The 27,949-nt window shown below is 39.8% G+C and overlaps 1 protein-coding gene across 3 annotated transcripts; it reads left to right on the forward strand.

The window, feature by feature from the left end:
• Positions 1 to 27,794, forward strand: tex2 (testis expressed 2). Of its 3 annotated transcripts, XM_023349095.1 has the most exons (14): positions 1 to 304; positions 472 to 584; positions 1,987 to 2,071; positions 12,040 to 13,795; positions 14,870 to 15,070; positions 16,924 to 17,287; positions 17,889 to 18,178; positions 19,636 to 19,779; positions 19,925 to 20,024; positions 22,005 to 22,125; positions 22,913 to 23,035; positions 23,324 to 23,533; positions 23,849 to 23,969; positions 24,423 to 27,794. In XM_023349095.1, exons 4-14 carry the CDS (start codon positions 12,065 to 12,067, stop codon positions 24,567 to 24,569), a joined length of 3,552 nt encoding a protein of 1,183 aa, XP_023204863.1. In that variant the 5' UTR covers positions 1 to 304; positions 472 to 584; positions 1,987 to 2,071; positions 12,040 to 12,064; the 3' UTR covers positions 24,570 to 27,794. The 3 variants fall into 3 exon arrangements, with proteins under 3 accessions (XP_023204863.1, XP_005808946.1, XP_023204864.1); XM_005808889.2 differs by having other exon boundaries at positions 1 to 584; XM_023349096.1 differs by having other exon boundaries at positions 1 to 584; positions 22,919 to 23,035.
• The last annotated feature ends 155 nt before the right edge of the window (positions 27,795 to 27,949 follow it).

Here is a 27,949-nt window from a genome sequence, read left to right on the forward strand (position 1 = left end):
AAATGAAAGCTGGTGTTCCGTGTTGATTTCGTTCCACAGTTTATTTGTTTGCGGGGTTTTTTTTCCCCCAGAGCAAAGAAAATGTCATATTTTTGGGGGGGCTTTTTCGAATATGACTGTCCACATTTTTATTGCTTTTTAAAGACAGCGCAGGGTACGTATTTTGTTAGCGGAGGGAAATCCGCGTCTTACTGGCACGCTGCAAAGCCGTGACGCAATCCACGCTCCGCTGCTGCAACACAATAAAATATGAATCGCCAGTGCGCCGACGGTCCGACCGCTCCGTAAGAATCATTCAAGGAAGGTGAGGAGGGGGGTGTGGCGCCAACCAACCCACCCGTTTACCAAAACAATACACACCCCATGTCCCTTGCATGTGGAGCGTTTAATAAAGCCGGAACTAGGAGCCAGGTGTGATCAGCCAGCCTTCAGCAGCTCAGCGCCCTCCGTCTCCTCTCCTCTCCTCTGCAGGCTGCAGGGAGAGGAAGGCGCTCCAAGCGGGGAATCTCATCGCATTACGCAGATTCGGAACCTCGATGCTGAGCAACGCAGCAGACTGAGGATGGGGATGCGATAAGTGGAAGGTAAGACTGATCACACGCAAAACAAACAAACAAACAAACAATAAATAAATGGGGAGAGGACCTTTAAATAGATCCGAATTACAGGAGGAGAGAAATCAACAGGGATGTTGTCCTCCTTTTTGCACCAGCCTCGCTGTTTCTGGATGCCACAGTGCTGTCCAGCATCACGAAACATGTTTCTGTGCCTGCACTGTGTAAGCCATGGATTGTCTTTTTAGCTCTGTGGCGTGGGGCCGAATAATTCACGCCTGCCATAGAGAATGGGTTTATTCTTGGAAGTGTCACTGGTGAACTCAGTGAGCTCCTCATTACCCATGCAGCCCACTGTGAGCTGCTCAGGTTGGTAAGGGCTACTGATGCTGCTTCTCAGTCCTGTCTCCTCCTCTGGGTTCCCCTCTGAGCAGCAGGCCACAGAATCACAGCCACTGGACAGATCAGCGGTGGGTTCATTCTACAGGTCTGGAGGGAGAGGACTTCTTCCATAAGTCTGATTAATTACAACAAAATGTTAAAATATTTAATCTATCTATCTATTTGAAATTTCTAAATTTTTTGCATTCATTTTTTTCTTAAGGATTTGGCAGCCACTAACATATTTTGTCAGTATTGTTTTGTATTTACCTCCTTCACGCTTCCCACAAATTCTCACCAGTTTCCCTGTCCTGCCAAAGACAAGTATCTCCACTGCATGATGCTGCCACCACTGTGCTTCACTGTGAGGATTGTGTTGGTGACATTTACTTGTTTTTTTGTCAGACAAAAAAGTAGGTTTATTTATTAAATAACTTGAAATGGTTAATGTCTTTTGGCAGCAGCTCTCTCAGATCAAGTTAGTTAAATCTTGATTTCCATTGGATAATCAGGAACCAATTAGTAACAAGCCTTGTTAAGCTTTTGAAGTACCCGTTGTTTAAATTGCTTTAGACATAGAAATGTGCTCTGCCCTGTTACAGTGGATGCGGTGTCTGAAGAGATTAAACTCCAGCCTGTTTGGAATATGAAGCAAGACATTTCTGTTTTTTCTGATCTTTTCATTATTAGATTATAAACCACTTAGCATTAGCTATATTTTCACTCTTTCTCTTTGTATTTTCCTTTCAGTCAGGCCTTCTTGTAATCTTTTAAAGTGGATTGTTGTTGGTTCAACCTTCTGATTAAAATTTGATCAGGAAGCATCAAGAGAAGATGCATCCTAGATGTACTGGGTTAGACGTAGCTCTTTGTTTCAGATCCAAACATCTTTTTTATCCCCTTCACAGCAAATGAGGATTGAGAGTAATTACAGTTATCTCAGACAGATGGATCACACTGCCACTAATATATTTTAATTATGTAATTTCCTGCCCTCGAGTAACAAATTTAGCAGATTATCTTTATTTTCTCTCTCTCTCTGTATGTGCAGGCTCATTCCCACTCTGATCCGTGGCCAGGCTGTCGGTGCAGATTGTGTCTCTCAAGAGGAGAGTGAATGCCTCTAAAACATCAAGGTAAAAACAAGACACCCTTGTGCTTTCCTCCTTTAACCTTGAGTGTTCATGTGTGTTGGTGGTGATGTGGGAAGTGATTCACGACCTTGACCAGCCGAGGCTGGTCAAGGTCGTGAATCACTTTTCCTCACTTTAATCTTCTCCATCTTAACTTCTCCTCCGTCGCTGTGTCCAGAAACACAACACGCTGCGTTGTGTTTCTGGATGAAGAACAAGTTTGATATGGAACAGCGTTTCCTGTATTTGATGGGATAAACTCCTGTGAGGATAGAAACAAACAGTGGCGTCTGGGCCATTTGAATTAGCTATTGTTGTTGGTTGAATAATGGCTTTGACGACGGCAGGTTGTGGCCTCTGTAACCCAGGAGATTCTGGGAAATGTGTCCAGTTAACACAGAAATAACAGTAGATTAGGGCGTGCAGGACACTAAAGCTGATGGGACTTGCCTGTGTTTATACCATGTCTGTGTTTACAGGCTTCTGTGATGCGGGCAGTGAGCGTTTCATCTTTAGCTGCAGCTCATATGCTGTTAAATTCATCCTCAGGGTGTTTGGCAAGCTGTCTCTTAGTCATCCGTCAGCCCTATGCTCCATCCACCTCATCTTTAAAGCCATGTGTCGGGGCTGGAATATTTCATATTTGCTGCCGTGGTGTTGAATTTGAAGTTTACTGGTGCCGATTTATATCTCCTGTTTGACTGTAGCACATTGTGGGCAAAGACAAGAAATGGTTTGAATGCAATTCTTGGAAACAGTTCTCTTTTGTGTGAAAACACCTCATATTTGATGCACATCCTTTCTTGCCATTGACACTGTGATACACAAAACCTCAGTTAAGCTACGTAGCAGTGCTTGAAAACTGAACAAAAGTGAAAGGATGCCACACATACTCACATGCTTAACCTCTTGGTGTTTTACCTGACAAATATTTGATGTGCAACACATTTTGCTGAGCCCCAACATGTTGAGGCCTCTTGAATGCTACTCTAAATAATCCTGTCCTCGAACAGTCAGTCGGATTAGACTGATGGTCTTGTCTTTCAACTCAATTTGATACACCCAATTTGATTTAAGGGTCTCAAAATAAATATATCTGAGCTATGAAGGAGAAGAAATAACCCCAGCTTTTGAAGGAGTCCTAACATTTGCTTCATATCATGCAACCTGTCAGAATGCAGCTACATTGGGAGTTTTACTCTGCAGCTGCTAAATATCAGATGTCCCCTCCGTCACACATATATCTACGCTCTGATGTTAAACATAGCAGACAGTCTGATTTCCTTTTTTTTAATCTTGCTGAAAAGAAGCTGTCATGCAACACAGTTTTGCCACGGATGAATGCACGAGAGGATGTATACATGGAGCATGCAGCTTATAGCACTCTCACTGTCAAAATGAAGCTGCTTGTGGGGTATCCGTCAGCGCTCGTCACAGTGACGGGCGGCCACAACTACTACAGCTCATGAGTTTTAATGGTGCCACAGCTGCTAGTTTGGTTTCTAGTACACATATAGAGCTGAGAACTGCTCTTTGCCAGGATATGAAATAAATCATTCTGGGCCATGACAAATAAATAATCCACTTCTACTTTCAGAAGATCTTTAGCAGCTGGAAGACAAAGCTGTTAAGCAGAAGATTGTTGTTAATGGGAAACTTAAAAGGAAGCGGTTAGGGGCTGGAGCTTCCCTCCTGTTGTGACTATCGCAGCAAACAGGAAGTTCCGGCATCAGATAGAAACGAGGAAGTTCGCGCGATCTTACACAAATATTTTATCAACACACTAAATACAACCTTTAGGGATAAAGTTCACGAGAACTGACTCAAGAGTACAGAAGTGCACACTTTCGGTTCTTTCAGAATTTCCTTACATAACACTGATGAGATCTAGCATCTTTGAAAAGTTACTGTTTGAGAAAGATATATTTGCATCTGTGTTGTGTTGTCTACTCTGCTGGGGAAATGAACTGCCTGGATTAGCATGAATTATTTCACCATTTAGGTTTAACGGTTTTAGTTGCTCAAGAGGATGGGCCCGCTTTGTTGTATTTTTTGAAAATTGTTTTATAATACACCTGATAAGTTTCGCTCTTCATCCTCACAGAAGTAGCATTAAAATAAGGCCATGCTTCAGAACTTCATTTTAAATAATCTACAGGTTGATTTATTAACCTTTGATTGAAGATATACTGTATGTGGGCCATTGATAATCCAGATTTTCTATGTAAAACCTGAGCTCATTTCTACTTGGGGCTTGACTTTGCTCTGAAATACTTGGTATTTTCCAGGTGTAGTCTTCGAGGGAAGACAGTTGCATTTGTGCTTATGCAGATGTTGCAGTTGTGTTGGTAATTTAACCTTTAGCAGGCCAGGAACATGCTCAGAGTGGCAGGGTTGAAAGTTACCTCCACATCAGGGATCACGGCTCTTAACAGAAATATTTATTAGACTACTACTAAAACTGCCTGGCCTCATTTTTTAATCTGAAATCTCATTTTCTGTGCTACAAAGCCTCAGTTGAAGTACCATCCAGCACTTGTTGGTGGCCTAAAGGCAAAAACATATTTAACTATTCTTTTCATTCTGTAAATCCACACACATGTTTGATGTTTTCCTGTTTTTCTTTTTCCTTCTTCTGTGTGTTATGCAATTGAATGGATTACATCTAAAACCAAAACCCTGAAGCTGTTTGGGTTTCATCAGCAGCAGTTACACAGATTATAAATTTCTTAATGCCTTCGAATGTTTGCATGTTTTGATCTCTAAACTGTCAAAATGGGTTATGTGTCAATATCCAATGCAAATCTTTTACTTGGCGTGAAATCCGCTTGGCGCCTCTTGAGCAAATAAGCTCCTCCTAATGATGAAAATCAGCACCTTTTTATCTCAGTGTTTACAGGCAAGTGAAGAGCGGGAGTCGTCTGGCGAAAGTGTGTCCCAAATTCACTGAAATGATGTAAAAATATTTCTCTTCCTTCCATCCATCTCATCTAAGATTGAGGATTTATTTTGCAATCCAAACATATTTGAAAAGCGCACGCTGTGTGTCTGTCACTGCAGATCTTCTTCTAACTCTCTTTTCATAAAGTGAGGAGAACAGAACAAAAGGAGGACAGAGGGATAAGTGCAGACTCAGATAAAGAGCTTCACTGTTGGCCTGGCAACCACCCGATCATGTGCATCGTGATGTTTGAAGTGATGACGATGGTAGATTCTCGGCTGGAGAGGAAGGAAAACTGGCTTCATCCTGCAGAGTACTGTCAGTGCTCTTCATCTCTGTTTGTTTAATTGTTTTTTATTGTTGTCCTGCTGGAGATCCATGACTCATAGCATGGATGCTCAACGTCAAAGTGCTCCTTTGAGGCCTGCTGAAGCTCATTGTTCTGAACCCAGATTTAGGGTTGTGTTAGGATTGGTTTCTGTCTTTCCTCCCATGTGGGAAGGATTCACCGCAGGCAGTGTATTTTCACAAAGAAAACTTCCTAAGTAAAGTCCAGGAAACTAAGTGCCTTCCCAAGTCTGGTAATGACTAAACAGACACTTTCTGAGGTTTATCACAAATCATGTCGGGGTCACACCAGGCATGTAGAAGAAGGTGCTCTTGTTAAATGAGTCTATAATTGAATTTTTTTGGCCAGCTCTTTAAATGCTTTGTGTGACAGAAAACAGACAACTACTAAATATGCCATGACCACCCGTAAACATTATGGTGGCAGCTGTGGGGAGGCAGAGAAAGGTTGATTGAAAGATGGACAGAGCTATATGTTCACCAGGTAAACATCACTAAACTTAGAAAAAAAGTTATTATTGCATAGTGTAGCTCAGAGGATGGTTATGTGTAATTATGGCCTAGTCAAAGTTCAGACCTGAATCCAATTGAAAGTCTGTGTCAAGACTCGATTTATATTTATGTTCATACATATTGAAGAAACATGATCCAAAAACACTTCCACCTGTAATTGCAGCAAAAGGTTGCTTTACAAACTGTTGACTCATGGGAGGTTGAATACAAATGCATGCCAGACTTTTCAGATTTTGCTTTGTAAAAAAGATTCTTTTCACTTCACAATTATGCATTTTCTTCCCTGTGTTTGTGCAAAACATCAAATCTAAACGCAATTCATTGAAGTTTGTGGTTGTAATGAAAAATGTGGGTTTACAAAACACTGTACAGGTTCGTGCTACCCAATTATACCAGTTTAACCAGAATTATGACACTTTAATCCTGAGCTTAAGGCCATCTGTGTTGCATACTGTTAAAATAGTTGAGAATCCCCTCTAGAAAAACAACTTCATAAAGTTAAAGTCTTATCATGTGTTATTTTTGCGTATGTGTGTGTGTTCTTTAGAAACAATGGCCAGCACTCATTGTGTTAGAAATCTTAGAGAAAATATTTTCAGAAACAATCAATATTTGTAGCCTTTTTCGTGGTTTAATGTTCAGTCATTTTTGGTATTGATCAATCTGTAAAAGTTGATTTGCTTTCTGAATGAGGATATTTTATCATCACTAAGCAATGAAATGCTTTTTCTATTAACATTTTGTCTCCTATAGTGAGTCCTTTATGTGGGCATGGAGGTGTCAGGAGATCAGCACCATCACAGCCACTCTAAGCTATTTTTAAACCCTGCAGAGTTTGTACAGATGGGCAGCATCATGAAAATTTTGGCTCTCTTCTTCTTTTTCACTTCCTGTGGTTGCCATGTTGCTATTGTAATAGTTCTCTTGGCTTTTCCACCTTTGTCTCGTTACCCCTTTATGTGCAGGTGCATAGAATGTTGTGTCATTATTACTTCCCTTTTTTCCGGTTGTTTCCCAGCCTGTTTTCTTTTTCTTTGATTTGTTCCGATTTTGGTGACTTCTGTTCTGGGCCAAACTGACAGAAGAGCCATGCAAGATTGTGAAAATTGTTGCTATTGAGCAAATATTTTGTATCTCTGTTTTGTTTCTTTTTTGTTTTTATACCTTATACATCTCCCTGCGGTTTCATCAATAAATCTCAAAACAATATAATTGTTTATCACAATAACGTCTGGGACAATTTATAGTCCACCAGAATTTGTTATTGTGACAGGCCTACCTCCATCTATATGCAGTGAGAGTGAATATTCACGAGGTTACAACCTTTAAGACAAGTTTCTTATGCATGTATGTATAAACATATTTGACTCTGCAGGCTTAATTTAACATTAAAAGTAAAACTTCATCAGTAGAACACCGCTTTAAAACACAGCAGAAAATGTGCAACAGATTGATGGATTAGTTTTTCTTGCGTACATGTAGAGATTTACGCAAAGAGAGACCATCAAAGAGAGACTAACATTAGGTCCATAAAAAACCAGACATGTTGCTGCATTTCTCAGGTTCATGTACCGATTTGGTTCATTTAACAATAAAAGATAAAATAAACAGACTGCTTTAGGAAAGACTCTCAGTTACATCAGTGTGGATCTCATCCCTTTTTGGTGCACAGAATGGCTGGACAAACTATAAAACAGGGTTGTTCAAGTCCAGTCCCCAACGTTCTGCAACGTTCTTCTTCTTTTTTTATGGTGGTTGGCAAACAACTTACAGTGCATTACCACCACCTTAAGTATGGATCAAATGTTTTATTTACTATATTCTTCCCAAAATACCCGTTCTTACTAAAATACTGCTAAAAACTATATCCCAAGGTGGCTTTTGAAGCAATTCTCTTATATCTGATTTACTTTTATTCTTATTTAAGTTTCTAATTAACACATTTCTTTCACGAATATACTTATTTCATTCTAAAATACTGTTTCTATTCGCCCACAATAATTACAACAACATATACATGTTATCCTTCAACGTTTAGGTGCATTCCTGCTATAAAATAACTGAGTCAAAAGCCAGAATTCCCTCCCCAGCAGTAACCCAGCTCTGCAGAGGCCTGGTAACGAGCCATTCATTTGATCCAGGTGTGTTAAATAAGGGATGCATCTAGAACAGGGGTGGGCACTCCTGGTCCTCGAGGGCCGGTGTCCTGCAACTCTTAGATGTCTCCCTGGTCCAACACACCTGAATCCAACAGCTGAATCTCCTTCTAAGTGCAGTCAAGTTCTCCAGAGTCCTGTTAACGACCTCATTATTTGACTCAGGTGTGTTGAAGTAGAGATGCATCTAAAAGTTGCAGGACACCGGCCCTCGAGGACCAGGAGTGCCCACCCCTGATCTAGAAGTTGCAGGATGGTAGCACTTGAGGACTGTGCTTAGGCAACCCTGCTATAGCTCTGCATTATTAAGTTTAAAATATAATCAATCACATAGTAGGATGGACATTTTATTAGAAATATTTCATACATTATTCAGAATACAAAATATGGGTTTGATAGTTATATTTGTGTGGGTTACAGCACATATTGGGGTAGAAGGAAACGAGAGGGCAGATGAAATGGCAAAGAGGGCAATTCAAAATTCTATTAGTTTTACAGTTAAAACAAGTAAATCTGAGGGAAAGAGTATGGTTAAAGGAAAACTGATGGAAAAAGGCAAAAAAGGTGGGATGAAGGAAAAACAGGAAGATGGTTTTGTAAAATTCAGAAGATGGTAGGAGAAAGAAGAAATGGAAGACTAAATAGAAAGGAGGAAAGAGTGATAAGGTTAAGATTTGGACATACAAGACTTAATGATACACTTTTTAAAATGTGATTACTGTGAAAAATATGAAACAAATAGAACATGTCATATTAGAATGCCATTAGTATGAAAGAGAGAGAAGACATATGAGGAGAGAGTTTGAATGTATTAAGGAAAATTTTAATTTATTGGATATTCTGAGAAAGAATTTGGGGAGTAAACATAAACAAATAGTTATTCGATTTCTAAAGAAAACAAAATTATTTCATAGAATTTGATTATAGTAGGTGTGTTTGTGAATGTGTGCATGATATAGATGGGTAGAATATAAAGTTACATATAAGTATGTATGCGTGTCTGAGTATAGATATGTATAAATATTTATATGTATATGTATAGGAAGGATTTATTAATTTTATTTTATTTATTTTTTATTATTATTATTATTAGTAGTAGTAGGAGTTTATATATATTTATAAACAGATAAACCATCACGAACCACACTCCATACTAGTAAGTGGCGGTAATGCTACTAAAAGTTTGTTGCCAACTTCCAATAAATCCAACAAGAATAAGAAGAACCCTGCTATAGAAAATACATTTCCATTTTTGCTTTAGTAAGCCCATTTTCTTAACTAGAGTAGTAAGTAATATGTTTTGAATTTATTTTTAGCAGTGGTGTTGGAATGGATATTATATATAGAAATTTTCTGGGTTACTTTGCAAAGTACTCCTTACAAAGCTTTATTTCCTTCTTTTCCATTTTTTTTCTTCCTGAACCCAAGTCTCTAATATAGTCACCTTTCTTTTATAGAGTCTTTCAGTCTCGTATATCATTCTTCTACCTTGCTGCTTTAACCTCCCTCCCTTTCTCTCTCGTCTCCCGGGTTCTGGCTTTAGCTGATTAGAACGGCCCTGCTTGCTTTGATTAATTGGATGAGCCTTGTCTCACTGCCAGTCTCTTCTCCTCTCTGCTGCTCTCCAATTGTCTCCTTCTCATCCACAGGCAGCTAAAACAAACACAAAGCTTTTAATGAAAATGGTGCTTTGAAAACACGGACTAACTAAAGCTCCGGGTGAGCCAGCAAACATAAAGAGTATTTCTTCTAATGATGATTGTGGCCTTTATAGAAGACTTTTAGCCAGTACGTAATACTTATAGAGAAGATGTCATATAAACTACAAAATATGTTATACATCTTAAGAAATCAATATACAGTTAAAAAAAATCAGCAGAAACATTGAGGCCCATGCTATAAATTGTGTTTATCCACTTTCTTAAAGGGATATTTACTCATCAGAACCCTGTATTTACATTGATTCAGTGGGCAAAGCTGTGTCTCATTTGTCTTTTCACTGCACCCTGCTGAACTTGACTCCAGGAAAGCTTGAAACCGTCGTTCTCTGCTCACCCTATCAACCTTCTCAATGTTTCAAATAGTCCTTCAGGCGTCAGACACCACAACAACCATCTCCATCTCTGTGGCCCTGTCTTCCAGCCCATTTGTCTCCTCTGTCTATTCCCCTGTCCTTTATTTGCACACATCTTTGCCTCTCTTGTTTCTCTCTCTCTCTTGGTCATTGCTTTTCCCCTTGCCTTTCTTAGAATTTCTCTTAAGAGGTTTGTCCATGAAAGGTCTTCTGATGACTCCTCAACCCCCCTCAGCCTTTTCTTGACCAATCTTCCCTTTCCTCGTTTTTATTCTGTCTGATCTGCCCTTAGCAAAGCCATACCAAAATAAAAACATGCACATGCAGAAAACCCCATTGTACCACAATAGAGTTGAAAGGTTGACCGGGAAAGTCAAATGCTCTGTTATTTCACCCAGGGAAAATACAATCTCTCTAGATGCGGTGCCAACCAGAGAGCCCCCAAGGGGTACTGAGGCTTTCTCCGAAATGCAGGCAATCACAAGAGCTAACTGCTATGTTGTTTTGCTCCGTCCCTCCCCCTTCTTCCATTACGAACCATTTCTATCTTCAATCCAAAAGCCTGAAAGCCACAGGCTTGTTTGCAGAGTGTGTGTCTCTTTGTGCACATGTGTAATGTTAACCAAGGATGATGGACTCTATACAATGTGGAAGAATAAATGGGCGTAATAAAATAGTATGAAAAAACAGCTTCATTTTGCAAATTCTTTGCATGACAAATGACTTTGTTCCAACTTTACTCAGAATATCCAGTAAATACTTTTTTACTTTGTTGCAACATCATGTCCTATGGTTAGTTTTGCTTGTAGTTGTCTTTAAAAACTAAAAGGTTGTGGATCAACGGATGAACCAATTGTCATATGTGTGTGCCTGTTAGTGTTTTTTAATTGGATGTTTGCCCACTTCCCTGAATCTGTCATGGATATTTTTGTTTTACCAGATTAGAATTATTATTCACTCTTAATTTGCTTGAGAGTGGTTATCAAAGTTTAAGACCTCCTAGTACTCATTCATAAATCAAGATCATTTATATGAAATAAAACAACATATTGTTTGTGTAAAACTGTTGTTAAAGCAGAAGGTGAAACGAACATGAACCGGAAGTGTTCTGGTTGACTTCATCACATTGGCAGCTGCTGATGGAGAAGCTGCTGCTACTGAAACAATAGCAGCAATTGTGGTTTCAGTAAACAACTGTCTGTATGTCCTATAAAGAGGCACGTCCTATGCTTTCAACTAACATGTCGGATATGTCGAGAGGTAAAGAATTGATTATATTTTTAAAAACTTACTTGAACTACTGAAGCCTTTCAGCCAGCAGCAGAGTTTATACAGGGGTCTACAAAACTCAGCTTTTATTTTGATGTTCCACTTCCGCTTATCAGCAAGCTAATTTGCATTATAGCTAAATGAGTCTAAATATTTTATGAACTAAATATTTAGTTTGAAAATTAAAGGTTTAATTTGGAAAATATTTAAATTATTACATTTAGTTTTAAAGTAATATTTAGCTCAGACTTAAACTTTTAGTTTGAAACAAAACTTTCAGCTTCCTAACTAAATATTTAATTCACAAGCTAAATATTTAGCTTGTGAATTGTGAAGAACATGTCAAAAATATGACTTTGAAAAATGAACACCTGCATTTTTTTGGCAGTTTAAGTAAACCAAAAATATTGCTGTTAATTTCTTTTTACTGTGTAATCTTACATACAACACCCCATACAGAGCTAGCCTGCCAGTTTCATCTTTTTATAATGAGGCCTAATGGGTCGGGGAACACAGACATACTCTTCATCTTCATATTAAGATGAAGGGAGCTCAAGGACTCTAGGAATCTTACCACATCCACCATAACTTCTCAATGCTCCTTACTTTTATTCATCTTTGAAGCTGTTTTTGGTGCTCAACAGTTGCTATCTCCCTATGTCTCTTTCAGGCTGTGAGCCCTGTGGAGGGTGACGATGAGCAGCCACGGCAACAGCAGAAAGGGAAGTGGCCAGCATGCTGACACTCCTCTACGTCATGCACCAGGACCCAAGTTGCAGGTGCAGCGCTCCCACTCTCGTGACACTATCACCATCCACTTCTCCGCTCTGGGAAAGGAGGAGGAAGATGAGGAAGAAGAACTCTATGGGTTATCTGTTGAATGTGCTGCTGCTAAATCTGTTCTCGATGGTGCTGCAGGACCTCAAAGCCAAAGCACAGGGACTGATGGCCAATCTCTTGCCAAAGGCTTGGAGGCAGAAGAGAAGCTAGGGCTGGAGTCTGTTGATGCGGAGATCTTTTCTGGATCTCTACTGCCCGTTTCATCTGCCATCCTTCCTGCACAGCCGTTGGACTCGCATCCACACACACCCTCTCTTGCAATGACTGTTAACCCTGTTTCAACTCACTCCCACCTGAGCTCCACTTCTCCTGCCAGCTCCTCCTGGGCATCCGATCGACCAGCCCAGCCCCCTTTGATTAGTTCCACTTCTTCTTCTCCTTGTAAATCTGCAGCCCTTTCCTCTTCCAAGCCTTTTCTCAGCCTTGTTAGATCTTTGTCAAATGATGTCGACTCTCGAGAAACTGCTCCTGTAATTGCTACTGTCGTACCCCCACATGCCAGACACAGACACTTAATGAAATCTTTTGTTAAGTCCCTCTCCACGGACACTTCAAAGGGCGAACATCACGAAGGGCCTCTTCAGCACCATTCTCACCACCAGCAAACACAGCCAACCCACCGCACTCCGCCTCGCAACATGCAGCTTTTCAAGCAGTTCTCCCAGCCTCGTTTGTCTTCCTGCCCTGTCGCAGTCACTCAAGCAGGCGGAGACTCCAAAACAGCACCTTCTTCGCCTATTATGTCCCCAGATGGGAGATCTTTCTTTAAGGTCCAGGAGGTGGAGGCCAGGATAGAAGACACCAAGAGGCGGTTGTCAGAGGTGATGTCAGATCCCTTGCAGCTTTTTAGTAAAATTATTGGGGATGAGTCCGGTGTGGGGCTTACTGGGAGTGCTGCTCATCGGGCCAAGTCACTCTCCTCCAGTGCATCGGAGCTCAGTGGAGTGACTGCGGTAAATGGACATACAGAAGCTAACAACAACTATAGCATCAAAGAAGAGGGGGCTGAAGGGGAAGAAGAGGAGGAGACTCCTACGGAAAAGGGCCCCGACTCGTCCTTTTTCTCTTTCCCATCACTGTCTCTTGCACCAGCTCTCACCCAGGCCTCGTCATCTACTCTCCACAGGTCTCCCTCTCTCACTCTGGGACGCTGCTCCATGTCAGCCCTTGTCGCTCGACAGGAAGATGAGGACTTCTGTGAACTGTACAGCGAGGACTTTGAGCTGTGTACAGATACTGAGACACCAGATGGTGAGCGATCCATGTCTCAGCAGCCTCATACTGGTAGCACTGGTTTGGGTAGTGAACTGGATGCAGAAGATGAAGGACTGGTGGAAGAAATGGAGAATGTGCCTGTGACTGGCCTCATCTTCTTAACACAGTTGTTGTATTTGTACTTAGTCCTTCCAGTGCCTCCATGTCTATGTTCTGTGTTACATGGGATAGTAGTTGGGTTCATGCTGGCCCTGCTGGTCCTTTGGCTGTCTGCTCCTCGATGCTCCTCATCAGGGACCAGAACAAGGAGATGGAGGAAAGACCAGCGAAATGTTCCCCAGCTGGATGTCAAAGAACCAGGAATATTCAAGGTGAGAGTCAAACAAAGCACCACAGAGTCAGATAGGGGAAACAAAGTAATCAAAGGGACATCGTATGAAAATTAAAAACCTGCTTTGAAGGATTTGTCTAGGCAGGGATTTTAGAAGATCGTCTTGTCTTTGTTTTGAGTGTAACTACAAAGGAAGTCAAGTTTTACCATCCAAGCAGCATTTCAGGGCAGTTTTAAGATAACATCTTGCTACGTAAGCTTTCAGATGTTTGCATAGCTAAGTTCAGATCTGTTTAGATGAAAAATTATTTCCGCTGCTTTTATTTCAACTGTGGATAAACAATATTTTACCAGTACTGACTCCTGCTGTCCCGAACAATTTGTTCAGTGCAGCACATTTGAAGCACCCTGTGCTTTTATTTCAAATCTTGGGTTAGTTGGATGTTGATCTACAGTTTTTGGACATTTGGTGTGGTGATTGCCCACAAAATTAATAGCAGGAGTAACTGTAATTCCTCAGAAGCTCAAATTTTGGACTTTCCCTTGCCATTGTCTCGGAAGTACAAACATCCCTTCTGATATTTTAAATAAATAATCTTTTTCTGTGTGCAGTGGTAATCTAAGAATCAAATTGTATCCATCCTCATAAAAGTTGCAATAGAATATTGATATCACTGCAATTATTTTTAGATTCTTAGTCAAACCCATTGAACTCTGCAGAGAGTACGTGGAGAAATGCTTGGTTCTTCGATAAAGTTATGTAAGCATGTGTACTTGTAGGTGCCAAGCTTGTTGCAAAGGAGAGCCTCGTGGCTAAAGGGCACAGCTGTTCCAAAACAGGAGCTCTGTGGATATGTTAAACATGATGCCTGATGATAGAGCCGACAGCGATCAGAATAGAGAAGCAGCAGCAGGAGGAATAACGTTTCTATTTTATTTTTCTTCTAAGCCTGAATAAGGATTATGACAATATTTTTATATTATGTGGCACAAAAGAATCTGTTCCGATTTTGTAGTAGAGAATTCATGTCTTGCACCTACAAGAGTGTCTTTCTGTTTGTAGCTGTTTCCAGTATCGGTTGTTATAGCAACCTTCTCTCGCTGTAACCTGCAGGGCTGGATGAATGAGATCCAGAGCTACGACCCAGAGATGTACCACGCCACCTTGACCCACTCTGTTTACGTCCGCTTGGAGGGTTCTGTTCTGCGTCTTTCCAAGCCCAACAGGAACATCTCCCGCCGTGCCGCACACAATGAGCCTAAACCTGACGTCACCTACATTAGTCAGAAGATCTACGATCTGACCGACAGCAGGGTGAGGTGCTTATGGAGGCATGCTATTTATTAAAATAGGTTTTATTTATTTTTTAAATGATTTAAAACATGAGTCTGCATGCAAGAAGACATGAAATATTTATTGTCCAATTTGTTTCTGTGTTGGATTACAAGCACAACAGATGGTAACACTAAGCAAGTTGCCTCATATTTGCTTTCACCTGATTGTGTGTTTACTAACTGGCTGAAATCATTGCTGAATCTACTAATTTTAATGTCTTATCTAGAAATGAAATTCATTGTACAACTAAAACAACTTTTGTTCAGCTTACATTGATTTAAACAAAGGCAGAACACAAAAATAAACATTACAAACGGGAGTTTTAAAACAGCAGCAAAATAAAAAGCAATAAAATGGAACAAAGCTTTAACCCTTTCATACATAGTGGTCACTACAGTGGACAGCTATCTAAAAGCCATTTTCTTGTGCTTCCTGTGGATTTTTATGTTATAAATGCACACAGACCACTGGTGGACACTAATGCATCATAAAATATACCATCAACTACTGGCCATCAGCTGCAAATGCAAGAAATTATTTTTGTTAAATACAATATGGCCGACAGACAAAAAAGCATGAGAACCGACCCGGTCCCTCCTTCTGCTGTAGACGACTCTTCCAAGTAAAAAAAATATTGTGACATCAGATAACCCCTAAGGAACAATACTACTGATGTATTTTTCAAATAACAACTTTGTATTTGGACAAAATTACAATTGATCACATAAAAATTAAAATTAAAATTAAAATATTTTTACAAAAAAAAATTCCTACCTTTTTTATGCCTTAAGAAAAAAATTTTAAAAATGAAAAGAAAATTCTGACACAAAGGATCATAATTCATGCACAAAAGGGTTAAGCACACAGTGATACTTAATGTAGAACAGATCTTTGTTAAAAACTAGATGCAATTCAAATTTTACTAGGCCTCAACACAGAGTCATCTGACTGAACACCCAGGAAGGCAGTAGAAGCCTTAAGTTTTCATTCAATAGAGGTCAGAATGAAAACACTTAAACGGGAGAAATATGATTTCCATTGGCTCGACCCATCTGTGGCCCAGGAATGGCAGTCAAAACCAGAAAATAAACACATTTAAAGGTTTAAAATGACTGTCTTTTAAAGGCAGTCAAAACCAGAAAATAAACACATTTAAAGGTTTAAAATGACTGTCTTTTAAAGGCAGTCAAAACCAGAAAATAAACACATTTAAAGGTTTAAAATGAGCCCATAAAACAATAACATATAATGTGTTTGAACACTTAGGTTGTAGGATTTATGTTTTCTTAGAAATGTATTTTAAATTTAAATTTTTTTTCCTGATTTCTATGATCATGTTTCAAAAACAAGATCTGATATGAGCAGTAGCAATGGTAGGATACACAGAATCTGCTGGAGAAACTTTATATTCCTTCTGACCTGGAAACGCCTGGCAATGTCCCAAAATGAGCCCGAGAGTCTTGCTAGAAAAAGAGTCTTTCTTTCAATCCGAGACTTCTAAACCCAGCAAAGCCTGGTTGGATAAAGTATGTATCTGTAAATCGTGGTTTGGACCTCTTTTTCAAAATAGGTGTCCCTCATTAAATGATTATTTATAATTAAACTGTTTCACTTCATTCAAAAGTGAAAACATCAGTCATTAGTTGACGATGACCCAGATAATCCTACAGAAAACTTAATTCAACATAAATATCAGAGGGGGACATAAAAAGACCCAGTTCATCTTTAGAACCCTACCTGTATGCAAAAACTTGAGTATATAAAAATAGGCATTCAAGTGTCCAAAAATCTTTAACCTGTATGTTTAAATTATTTCACTCCCAACTCAACAGATCTACCTGATGCCCCAGAGTTTGGCTAGGAAGAGGGTTTGGAACAAGAAGTATCCCATTTGCATTGAACTGGCAAAACAGGAGGACTTCATGTCAAAAGCAGAGGGAGAAAGATCTGAAGCTGGGGACGAGAGAACCACTGGACTGGGTGAGAAGCTCGAACGAACGGACAAAGCTGAAAAAGCAGAAGTTTGCACTTCAGCGGAGGAGCAGAGAAGGCCGACCGCCGGAGGAGGGGATCTGACAATCTACTTGTTTGGGAGGACCGGTCGGGAAAAGGAGGAATGGTTTCGGAGGTTTCTTCAGGCATCCCAGATGAAGTCGGAGGGGAGAGGTGGCAGCCTGTCTGGCATCTGCAAGAGTGGTGAGATGACTTCACGGTCACAGCTCTTGAGGCGTATGCATGACATGCACAGTGGAGTATTTTAGATTAACCATCTTTCTCCTAAGCACTCCCCACAGTCAGAATCACCATTATTTTGAGTATGTAACTGCACTGCAATCAGATCTGTGTGTAAGCCTCAGCTTAGGGACTACCAATCCCCTGAACTGAGCGAACAGCAGAGTGTGAAAGGGTCAGCAGGATTACATGCACAGGGGAGTAGCATATTATAGCATTGGTTTCCTCAGTGAGATATAAGCCTTTAAGGATAAGACCTCATACAAAACGATGCATAGCATTTCTGAGTCCAGTGATGTAAGCAGAACAAGTTGGACTCAATTACTGTAGATGATTTAAATACGTGCCGTTTCTGAGGTAATATAAATAGATTATGCTAATATTGTGCTGCAGTGCATTGTGAATAAGGAATACAAAAGAGATGCTAATCAGTCAAGCTTTCTCACAATCTTTAAGAAATTCATAATGAATGAAGGAATAATTCTTCCTGATGCCTAAACTGTATCACAGTTCTCTGCTTCCTATGCTTCCATTACATTCCGCTTTTTCCTTCTGCCTCTTCCAGCCTTCTTGTCTGCTCACAGCCGCAGTGGCAGCATCCAGTCGGCCGGAGGCCCTGAGGCTGACAGCAGGGGCAGCAGCAGGGGAAGCCAGGAGGAGCTGTCTCAGCCTCGGCACAGAGAGACCCCCGCCTCTCTCTCCAGTGGCTCAGCTGGGGGGATGAAGCAGAAGATGCTGTTGGACTATAGCATCTACATGGCCAAATACGTTAACCCCCAGGCACCGCCCGGAAGCCCGCCAGCTGTCGACAGCCCCGGGCACACCCCTGAGAGCAGCCCTAAAGCTACCAAAAAGGTATGATGGGTTCATTTGAAAATGAAAATGCCTAGTGAGAACATCTGCTCGGGGGCTGCCCACAAGTAGACCAATGGGGTTCCCAGTGTGTCCAGCTTTCATAGTAATTTTGTCCTGCTTTGACATTTTGCTCTAAATAAGTTAGATTGAAATGGAGAGCTGTGCAAAACTCTTGACAACCCTTGAACTATTCCACATTTTCTGCACATCTAGAGTTAGAAATTCTGTCTCATCGTTTTTGCTCAAATTCAGTCAGGTTTGTAGTTAGCTTGTAGATTGAAACTCTGAACAGCAGTTGTCCATATCTTGCCATAGATTACAAAATGGATTTTGAACTTAACTTTTACTAGGTCATTCTAATGCATTTTATAAACTAACCCATTTGATTGTAGCTCCGGTTGTATTTCAGGCTTATTATCCTGCTGGAAGGTGAATTTTTGACTCGGTTTTTGTTCTTTTGGAGAAAGTGTTTTTGAGTCGTGCTTGTTTATGGGCAATGTGGCTTCCCACCCAGGACATCACTGTTTGATGACTGCACAAGCTCTCAAACAAAATAATGTTTAGCTGCACCCTGAACACATTTTTTTAGTGGCACGTTTAACTAAAGGGAACTACTTTTGTTACGCTCAGTGTAAGCATTAAATATAGCTATAAACCACAAATGAGTATTGATGTTGAAGTTAACATTTGATTAAAGTTGTTGAATGCCCACAGTAAAGAGAGAAGTAATAATATGGAGTGACATTTAACTGTTTTTTATGTTATTTTCAGTGTTAGTTCATCACCAAACAGTGTTTTGCAAATAACCAATAAAAAGTTTCATTTTGGTCACATCTGACCTTTTTCTTCATGTTTCCACTTGGCAATCTGTTGACGGGACTCATGTATTCTTTATCTACAAGTTTTAAACAATATACTACTACCATTGTTTCACATAAAGTCTCAATAAAATTCATTAGGCTCTATTGTTTATAATGTGAACAATCTCAATTCAGTTTTGGTTTCTTGTATGACATTTTGGTTTCTTTGAGGTTTATTTTCTTGGGAACAAGTCACTGTGACATTTTCCAAGAGCATGCTGGAAACAGAGGGTGGCAGGGTTATCAAAATGGTTAGCAGGGTCACTTCACTGCTCATAGGTGCTGTCTGTTGCTGCTTGATGCCATATGCTGTTTGTTATACATCCACATGGTATGTTTAACCCTTTTAAATTCAGATAGCTTTTTAGAGAGCTATCTGACCTTTCAGACACAACATAGAGCACCTGAGGCAGCAGAGAAGCAACAACAAACAAAGACATGATCAGATGCAGTTTGATAAGGTGGAGCTGGGTTGCAAGGAGAAACTGCAGAGGTAGCCAGGCAGCTGAGACTGGTACTGTCTCCATGGAGGAGAATGATGATGTGCTGGCAACCTTGTATTAAGAAGACGAAAGCTGATGTGTGCATCTCCTTCAGTTACCCAGGAGTTCAGAGGAGGCTGCAGAGCCAGAGGCCTGGGTCAACGCCTTTCTGGGGAGGATATTCTGGGATTTCTTACGAGAGAAGTACTGGGCCGATGTTGTCTCCAAAAAGATCCAAATGAAGCTCAGTAAAATCAGGGTGAGTTGTGCCACAAGTCCGCATAAATTACCCTAACAAGCAGAAGCAATTCATATAAAAACTCTACAAGCAGTTGTGTGACTGTAAATCGTGTTGATGTCTGTTTTTCACCTCTTAATCTCCTAATTTGACCCCTGTGCTTCAGCTGCCATATGTAATGAATGAGCTGACTTTGACGGAGCTGGACATGGGATTCTCAGTTCCTAAGATCCTCCGTGCCTCCAAACCCTCAGTGGACCATCAAGGTAGGGGACGTATTATTTTTATGACTACACTAAGTAGTTCAGACATGTGAGGAAGAAGAAACCAGACATGTGGTTTTTATATTATTTATTTACTGTACACCTGAAAAGTGTGGCTTGCCTTTGTAATCTGCACACCAGAGATGATGTGTTGTAGAACAAGTTTTTGCTGCAATTTCCTGAAATTCTTTTTATTGATCTTTCTATCTAACAGCTTAGGTCATTCTTGGTTCTCTATTGGTTTTAGGTCTGGACTTTGACTGGGCCACTGTAACACAGGAATGTGCTTTGAGCTAAACCATGCAATAGCTATTCCATTGTAGTTGTGACTTTTTTAATTTTCAATATTCCCCTGTATTTATGTCCATACATCTTTACGCCAACTTTGACCAATGTCCTGTCCTCAATGGGGTGAGGTGTGTAACATGTCACATCATCATACTGTCACAACCATGCTTCAGCATGGTGAGGGTGTTTTAGTTTGCCCCCACACATAGCACTTTCAATGCCTACCAAAAACTTTAGTTTTGGTCTCAGCTGACCAGAACACCTTTCACACATTTGCTGTACACCCACAGCCCCACCATGATGTGTTGTAAAACTACAAATGGCACTTCCTCCATCTTTCAACAATTGTTTACTTATTGACTCACTTATAAAAGCCAAGTTTTGTGTGATCAATAGTTAGCCTGTCAAGAGATCTCATTACCTGTGCTGTAGCGCTCTGTATCTTCTGTAGAATAATCATGGGCCTCTTGGCTGCTTCTATGATTAATGCTCTCTTTGCCTTGTCCATTAGTGTAGGTGGACAGCTATGGCTTGATAACTCTTTTCCTTTGCAGGAGCAGTCCTCTGTGAGATATTTTGTGCTTGTTTTGTGCTTACTTAACCCTGCTTGAAACTTGTCCACAATTTTCCTACTGCCCTGTCTGCCGAGTTCCTTGGTTCTGAAGATGTTTGTTCACTGCTGTTCTATAAAAAAAAACTTCAGAGGCCTTCCCAGATGATCTGAATTTATGCTGATGTAAAATTACACTTGCGTCACTCTTCATTAACTAGACTTCAACTGACTGCATCAGGTTAGATTTAAGGATTAGAGAGTAAATGGGGTAGAATACATACGTATGCCACAAATGTTAGAAGTGTATTTGCGCACTCATATGTGTTGATTCTGCCACACAAAATACAAATAAAAAGCATTAAAATGTGTGGTTATAATGTGACAAAATGCAGAAAGGTTTAAGATTCATTACATAACATATCTACATTGCATTTTATAATGCAATGTAGATATGTTATTTTTCTCGACGTTTAGGCTTTTTTTCTTCTTCTTTTTTTTACTTTTCATCTTAGTGGATTAAGACATCCTGCCTCCACTGTAGTCCTGCCTGTTTGTGTGCTGTGCAATATAAAGCCACAGTAATTAAACTTCTCATCTTGGATCCCTTGATCCTTCACTGAAATGCTGACTCCTCCTGCCACCCTTAGCCACAGCTATGACCAAGAAACTGAGTTTTTAAGTAACAGGGCGCACAGGATTGTTAGCCAATGTTAAAAATGTTCAGGTTTGGTTGAACTCAGTTAAGAGAAGCAACATAAATGCTGACAGTGTAATATGAACGACTTGCTTTCATCTAAGCCTTATTTCTGCACTATCTGCAAGGCTGAGAAAACAAAACACAGGAAGATTAGCTAAATAAAATAATTTTATTACTTGCTGCAGAAATGAGGACTCACTGAGCAAGCAGCAGGTATTAAAATGTGAATTATTATCCCCCCACCTAACGATAAGCATAATGCCGCAGAGCTTTTGTACAGTTTTTAATAGGAATGGTCATTCTTCCCTTTATCTATTAAAGGCCTTACAGCAATTGCACATCAGAGTCTCTCTTATTTTAATGAGTGACAATTGTAAAGCTTTCTGCATCTGGTAAACGCTTGATTACCAGATGTTTTCTGTATTTTCCCTCATTCTCCTTCCAGGTCTTTGGTTTGATCTGGAAGTCTCCTACACAGGCTCCTTCCTCATGACACTAGAAACCAAGCTGAACCTGGCCCGCCTGGGGAAAGAAGGCGAAGGACTCGGGGATCATGGCAAAGAATGGTGAGAGTTTTACTTACAATTTTAACTTTTAACTTTAAGAGACCATGGCACTTTCCAACCACTAATTTCAATGTGTTTTACTGGTATTATATGTGACAGTTTTAAGTGAAGTATATTGTGAAATGGAACAAATTTGTTTACTTTTACTCAATTTACGCAAAAAGTCTAGGAAATTTTGCATTTACATGCATTTATCCTCCTTTAATACTTTTTTTTTGCAATCAATTGCATTCAGAAGACAGCCAAATGACTGAGATCCAGAGCTAATGTGCAATAATTGTTACATGGCAACTATTATATGTACACTCTACAAATGTTGTCTTTATGGAGGAGTGATAAAAAGAAAGTTACCATTGAAACCACCATAGGAAGTCCAAGCCCTAAACAAACTGGATGCTAACTCTGCAGATCTGCACATAGGACCATATTTGCTATTGTGTGTTTTTCACCATTCCTACCTTTTTCGTGTTGACTCTTCATCCTCCTCCTCCTCTCTTTGTACACTAATCCCCTCTTTTGGACGCCTACACTCATGGATTTGTCCAATGAATGGTGAGTTTGGGAATGGATGCCTATAACTGCCTGTCAACGAAACAATATATTGTGTTTTTGTTTTTTGCACTGGACATTTTGGATTTTTACTTTGGATCAGTGGAGTTTTACCTCTAGGGATTTATTTTAGTTGCAGTTCATTAAATAGAAGTGGGTCGTGTCCAAAACTGTTTTGTGTGAAGCTATCATGGTCTGACCTTCAAACAGTCACTGTATGTTTATGCTGCCGCGACAGGTCCAGGCCACGGACGTACTGTCTGGCCGACAGCGATGAGGAGTCATCCAGTGCTGGCTCATCAGATGAGGAGGATCCCCCTGAACTGCTCAGTGACAAACCCAATCTGCCTGCATCAGAGGGGTGAGCAAGTGTCTCTTTACGGGAGACATGGACACAAATCTGAATTAAAAACTGCTCAGATTTAAATCAACAGTGATGTTTTAAAGCACTCCAGGTCCATTCACCCACTCATTCCCACAGGTTTGAAGGCTTGCTGCTGATTTAATGTATCACCCGGTCCCCTCCCCATCACCATTGTGGGTGCTGAGTAGCAGGAGATGCTGTTATGAATAAATGATGAACCTGACTCACTCCTTTTCTAAACCCCCCCTCCTCCGTCTTCTCTCTTTCCATCCTCTGCCCTTGTAGCTATGTAGGAGGCCACAGACCCAGCAAGATCATGCGCTTTGTGGACAAGATAGCCAAGTCCAAGTACTTCCAAAAGGCAACTGAGACAGAGTTTATCAAGAAGAAGATGGAGGAGGTGTCTAACACACCCCTCTTGCTCACTGTGGAGGTGCAAGAGTGCAGGGGGACGCTTGCTGTCAACATCCCACCTCCCCCTACGGACAGGATATGGTATGTTCAGGAGCACACCAAAAAATGGGTTATTGTGAGCTGGGATTGAGTGGGAGTCCTATCATAAGAGCATAATAGTGTGCCCTCTGCTGGACACCTGTAGGCACACATACGTTCACAAAATATGAATGCTACTGTAACAACAACAGCATTGTTTATGATCCAATTCAGTATTATGCATCACTCTTAGTCATACAATCTCAATAAAATACCTATTGGGATTAGATCAATAGATATGAAAAGTCAGTCAAAGATCTTGTAACCTAAACGTTTTAACAACTTGTGGCAAGAAAAATATGTCCAATTGATTTTCAGGTACGGTTTTCGGAGTCCTCCCCATCTGGAGCTGAAAGCACGACCCAAACTGGGTGAGAGAGAAGTCACTCTGGTTCATGTGACGGAGTGGATCGAGAAGAAGTTGGATCAGGAGTTCCAGGTAATCAAAACTCAATTTTCCAAGCTCAAGAGACTAATTGTTTAGTTCACAAGGATAAAAAGAACAGCTCCTGGGATATTTATAAGGATTTAGATGAGGATTTCTTGCTTTCTAGAAGCATTTAAAAGCTGTCTGTCTGTCTTGACTCTTTACCAATAATCGCAACCAGATTAATGATATGCCTGGTATGTGAATGCAAACTGCTAAGAGTCTCTGTTATGTTCACCACATGTCTACATTTACCTCTGCCTGACTCTTCTAGGGTTGTTATTATGTACAACCCCCTTCAATCAGGGCGCCAGTAAAATATACCACTGTGCTGCACATGGTTGTCTGTCTTTTTTTATTAAAAAAAAAAAAAATCCTAACTTCTGTTTTAGAGGCAACAAAACTGGATTTGAAAATTCAATTTTCTTTTTTTTTTGTTAGCTAACCATCTTTCTTTTCCTGCAGAAAATATTTGTGATGCCAAACATGGATGACATATGGCTACCCATAATGCACTCTGCCATGGATATGCGCTCAAATGCCAACTTGACTTTGACAAACGATGCCTTGAAGGATCCAGAGCCGGAAGAGTCTGAGGTCTCTGATGTGTGAGAGGTGTTCAAATGTGGGGCGGCAGGCATTTTATGACACGGTGATACAGGACGCCCAAAACGTCTGTTGGAAACTAAAGGTGCAGCTGCAACCCTGGCCAGCTCCACGGTTATTTTCTTTGTTTTTCAATGCTACTGTTTCAATGGACGGTTAACAGTTAAAAAAAAAAAATCATCCAAAAAAACTGAAAAGCAAGATGACGAGTTCTCTTATTTTTAAATAAAAGCAGGAGAATAGAAGGAGAATGTGATGCTGTTACCATCTGACTACATTTCTTTGATCTATTTATCTGACATTCAGTATTCGTTCAGTCTGATGAAGCAGGGTTCGTGGGTCAAGCTAAAATACAGCAACCTCCACAATTACTGGAATGTCAAGTAAACTGAGCAAAAATCTCACAATAATGCCATTTATCTATTACTACAGTTACATAATCTCATGCTGAAAACCTCCCAAAAAATCCAACCCTTAATTTGAAAGCATTTATTTGACATGGCAAGAAAAACAAACCTCACAAAATAATTGGTGCTACAATTTTTGACACTTCCTTTAAAAAAGTAACTAACATTCTTTTTTTCACTTTACATTTTACTTTTAAAGGTTGATCAGTACTTAGAAACATTTGGTAAGTATGACGAAACTTCCGGTTTCTCTGTAAAACATATGACACAAAAGAATATATATTTGAAGTACTTTTCAAAATGGGAAAGACAAGAAAGCATCTCATTAAGGTATGTGACAGGAATGTGTTTATCTGCGTAACTAAAGACATGCCAACTTTGCTTAATTCGTCAATATCTACAATGAGAGCAATATTTAAATTTTTGAGATAACAGTTGGTGTGACAGATGAGAATGGATGATGATCTTCCATTTCTTGCCACAACACTGTGAGTAGGATTGGAAGGGAGGGAAAGAAAATGTCTTGTCATCATGTTCCAACCCCCTTCAACAAATGGTGACATTTTGGGGTTACCAAGACTTTGTACCAACCAGTAGACTCCATGCAGACGTCAACCAGTTGTTTCAAAGGACTGCAGGGCAGAAGCTTTTTCTGTCCTGTCATAATATACATAATTATGTGGAGTTATGTGCTTGGTCTAATAAGATTTTTTTTTTTTTTGCAAACACTTCATGAGGTTTTGGCCATGACACAAAAAAATTAATATCTTAAAATGCATTTCATGTCCACTCTTACACAAGGGGGTGGACATGTGACACTGTGGGTCTGTTTCCCTTCTACAGCCCATTGAAGCTGGAAATGCTAAGAGCTTTTCTATCAAAATCTGGAGTGCCCTGCCAGAAAACTAAAAATGGACTGTAAGGTCATAGATCAACCATGTGTAAGGTTGTGCAAATTGTTAATGTTAGAAAAGTAAATAATTGTTTGCCCCCACCTCCCAAACAATGTACCCAAATTAAATGTTTGGTTTTTTTTGTTTATTTTTTTCAGAGATGTTGTGCTACTGCAACAAAAGGTGCAATTCCTTTTATGTTTTTTCCTCCTTACCAGTAAGTGTGGAGGATACTGTAACACAACAAATAGCCATCCTGAGTCAGCAAGAGGAACCATATAACCTGTGATGTGTAGCTGTACCTAACATGATTGTTGGACAGTGTTAACTTTTTCTGTGAAGTTGCTAAATGATGAGTGTCTTTTGTTACTGTTATGAGGATTAGCTAGAACTGTGGCCACCGATGAAGACCAAGGGTAAAATATTTTTTTAAAAATCCCCGTTTGAGGAGTTTGCTTAGACCCGATCACCTATCATTCATACAGTGGATTGCAAAGGTGTACGATTTTGCAATACAAAAAATATTCCACCTTTTATGCAACGTTTATGCTGTACAATTCGGCTGAAAATCATTCAAATCTTTTGGAGGTAAATAATTTTAAAAAAGGTGCAAAAACAGATCAAATTGCATTAGTTGTCTGGCTGGTTTCCCATACCAGTCACCTACTGTAAATCAAAAGTTGCATCAAAATAATAATAGTTTCAGGGTCTGCACACTTTTGCAACCAAGTTATTGCACTTTTTTTGTTAATTTTTCCCAGAGTTATTAGTTTGTTTCAGTGAAATTGTACATAATGTCACATTGAAGGTGGAAAAAGTTTGGAGACGATTCTTTTTTTTTTTTTTTTACATCACAAATCCCAACAGGGGTATGAACATTTTTAGATCCACTGCACTTTTCATACCATTCTTTTATCAGCAAACCACATTGCTGCCTGGAACATATATGCAAACTAATCCATGGTTTATAAATGGTTTCATAGTAGACAGGTGGTCCATTAAAATCCATCATGGCAATTATGCTGTCATACAGCATGTGTGCTTTGTACTATGGAATAGAAATTCGAGCTAAAATGGGCTGGTTGTAGGAAATGAGGCAAACAAAATGGCTCAACCTCTGTTGGTATCTTGAATGTATAAATAAAAAGAACTCCTCGGCTCTCCCAGGAAACACTTTCACTGAAAACATGTTTCTGAGCAACATGTTTAAAGCTACACCCAGAGTTGACTAAAAGTAATAATTTTCTATTTGTATTGCCAAAGGGAATATAGAAGGTGTGAAATAAAGCAATCTGTTAAAAACTTTCTGCTTTCGTTGAGGTGACGCACAGCCAGTGTTTCAACAACTGCAATTGAAAAAAATGAGAATAAATCAGAGAGTGAGACTCTATCTGTACAGCAGGAAACAGAAACCTCAAGCAGCAACACAGAGCTGGAAGTTTTAGGTGTAATAAATCTAGTTTTATTGAAATTAACAGCATTCTGGATATCAGCCATATTATTTAGTGTTGTCTGCGGTCATACAGCTAAAGAATGCCGTTTCGTTTTCATTTATTTGCTGTTCTGTTATTTGTCTTTAAAGAGCAGCGCCACCAATAATCTAGAAACCCCTGGAACTTTTCCTGTCTACTTCAGAGGTGACTTTATGTATTTTTATGTTCAAATAGATGTGTGTTGGCTAGCAAATGAGGCAGAAAGTGCCTTTGAGATAATCAAACATTCCTTCATAGTGAGCCACCTCATTTCTTGCATCAGTTAATGAACTGTTCTTGTGCCATCACTGTCTGTTAAGACATGCCTATTGTTTTTCACATTTCTTTGCGGTTCATTTGCACATTGACCAAGATATCAGGCTATTCTGTTCTGTGATATTGCAGAAATGTTACTGTTCTGTGTTATTGTGGATCAATAAAAACAATTTATTTGGAAAAGAAATGTCTTGATTTTGGGGAAAAAATGAGAAATGATTCAAGATGTACACCCATGTTTGGGCAGCAAGGCATGCAAACACACGTAATATCTTGCGATTCAGCGAAACATCAAATGCGTGGTTCAGCTGCCTTAGATTTCCAACATGAAACAATAA

This window comes from Xiphophorus maculatus, chromosome 16 (genome assembly GCF_002775205.1).
Source record: "Xiphophorus maculatus strain JP 163 A chromosome 16, X_maculatus-5.0-male, whole genome shotgun sequence".
Taxonomy (NCBI): domain Eukaryota; kingdom Metazoa; phylum Chordata; class Actinopteri; order Cyprinodontiformes; family Poeciliidae; genus Xiphophorus; species Xiphophorus maculatus.

What these genes read in the sequence shown, in the direction of transcription:
- tex2 (XM_005808889.2), top strand. Translation starts at nt 12,065, where the DNA reads ATGAGCAGCCACGGCAACAGCAGAAAGGGAAGTGGCCAGCATGCTGAC. An exon ending in AATCTGCCTGCATCAGAGGG is followed by an intron (nt 23,036 to 23,323) that starts GTGAGCAAGTGT and finishes CTGCCCTTGTAG; the next exon opens with CTATGTAGGAGGCCACAGAC. An exon ending in AGTTGGATCAGGAGTTCCAG is followed by an intron (nt 23,970 to 24,422) that starts GTAATCAAAACT and finishes CTTTTCCTGCAG; the next exon opens with AAAATATTTGTGATGCCAAA.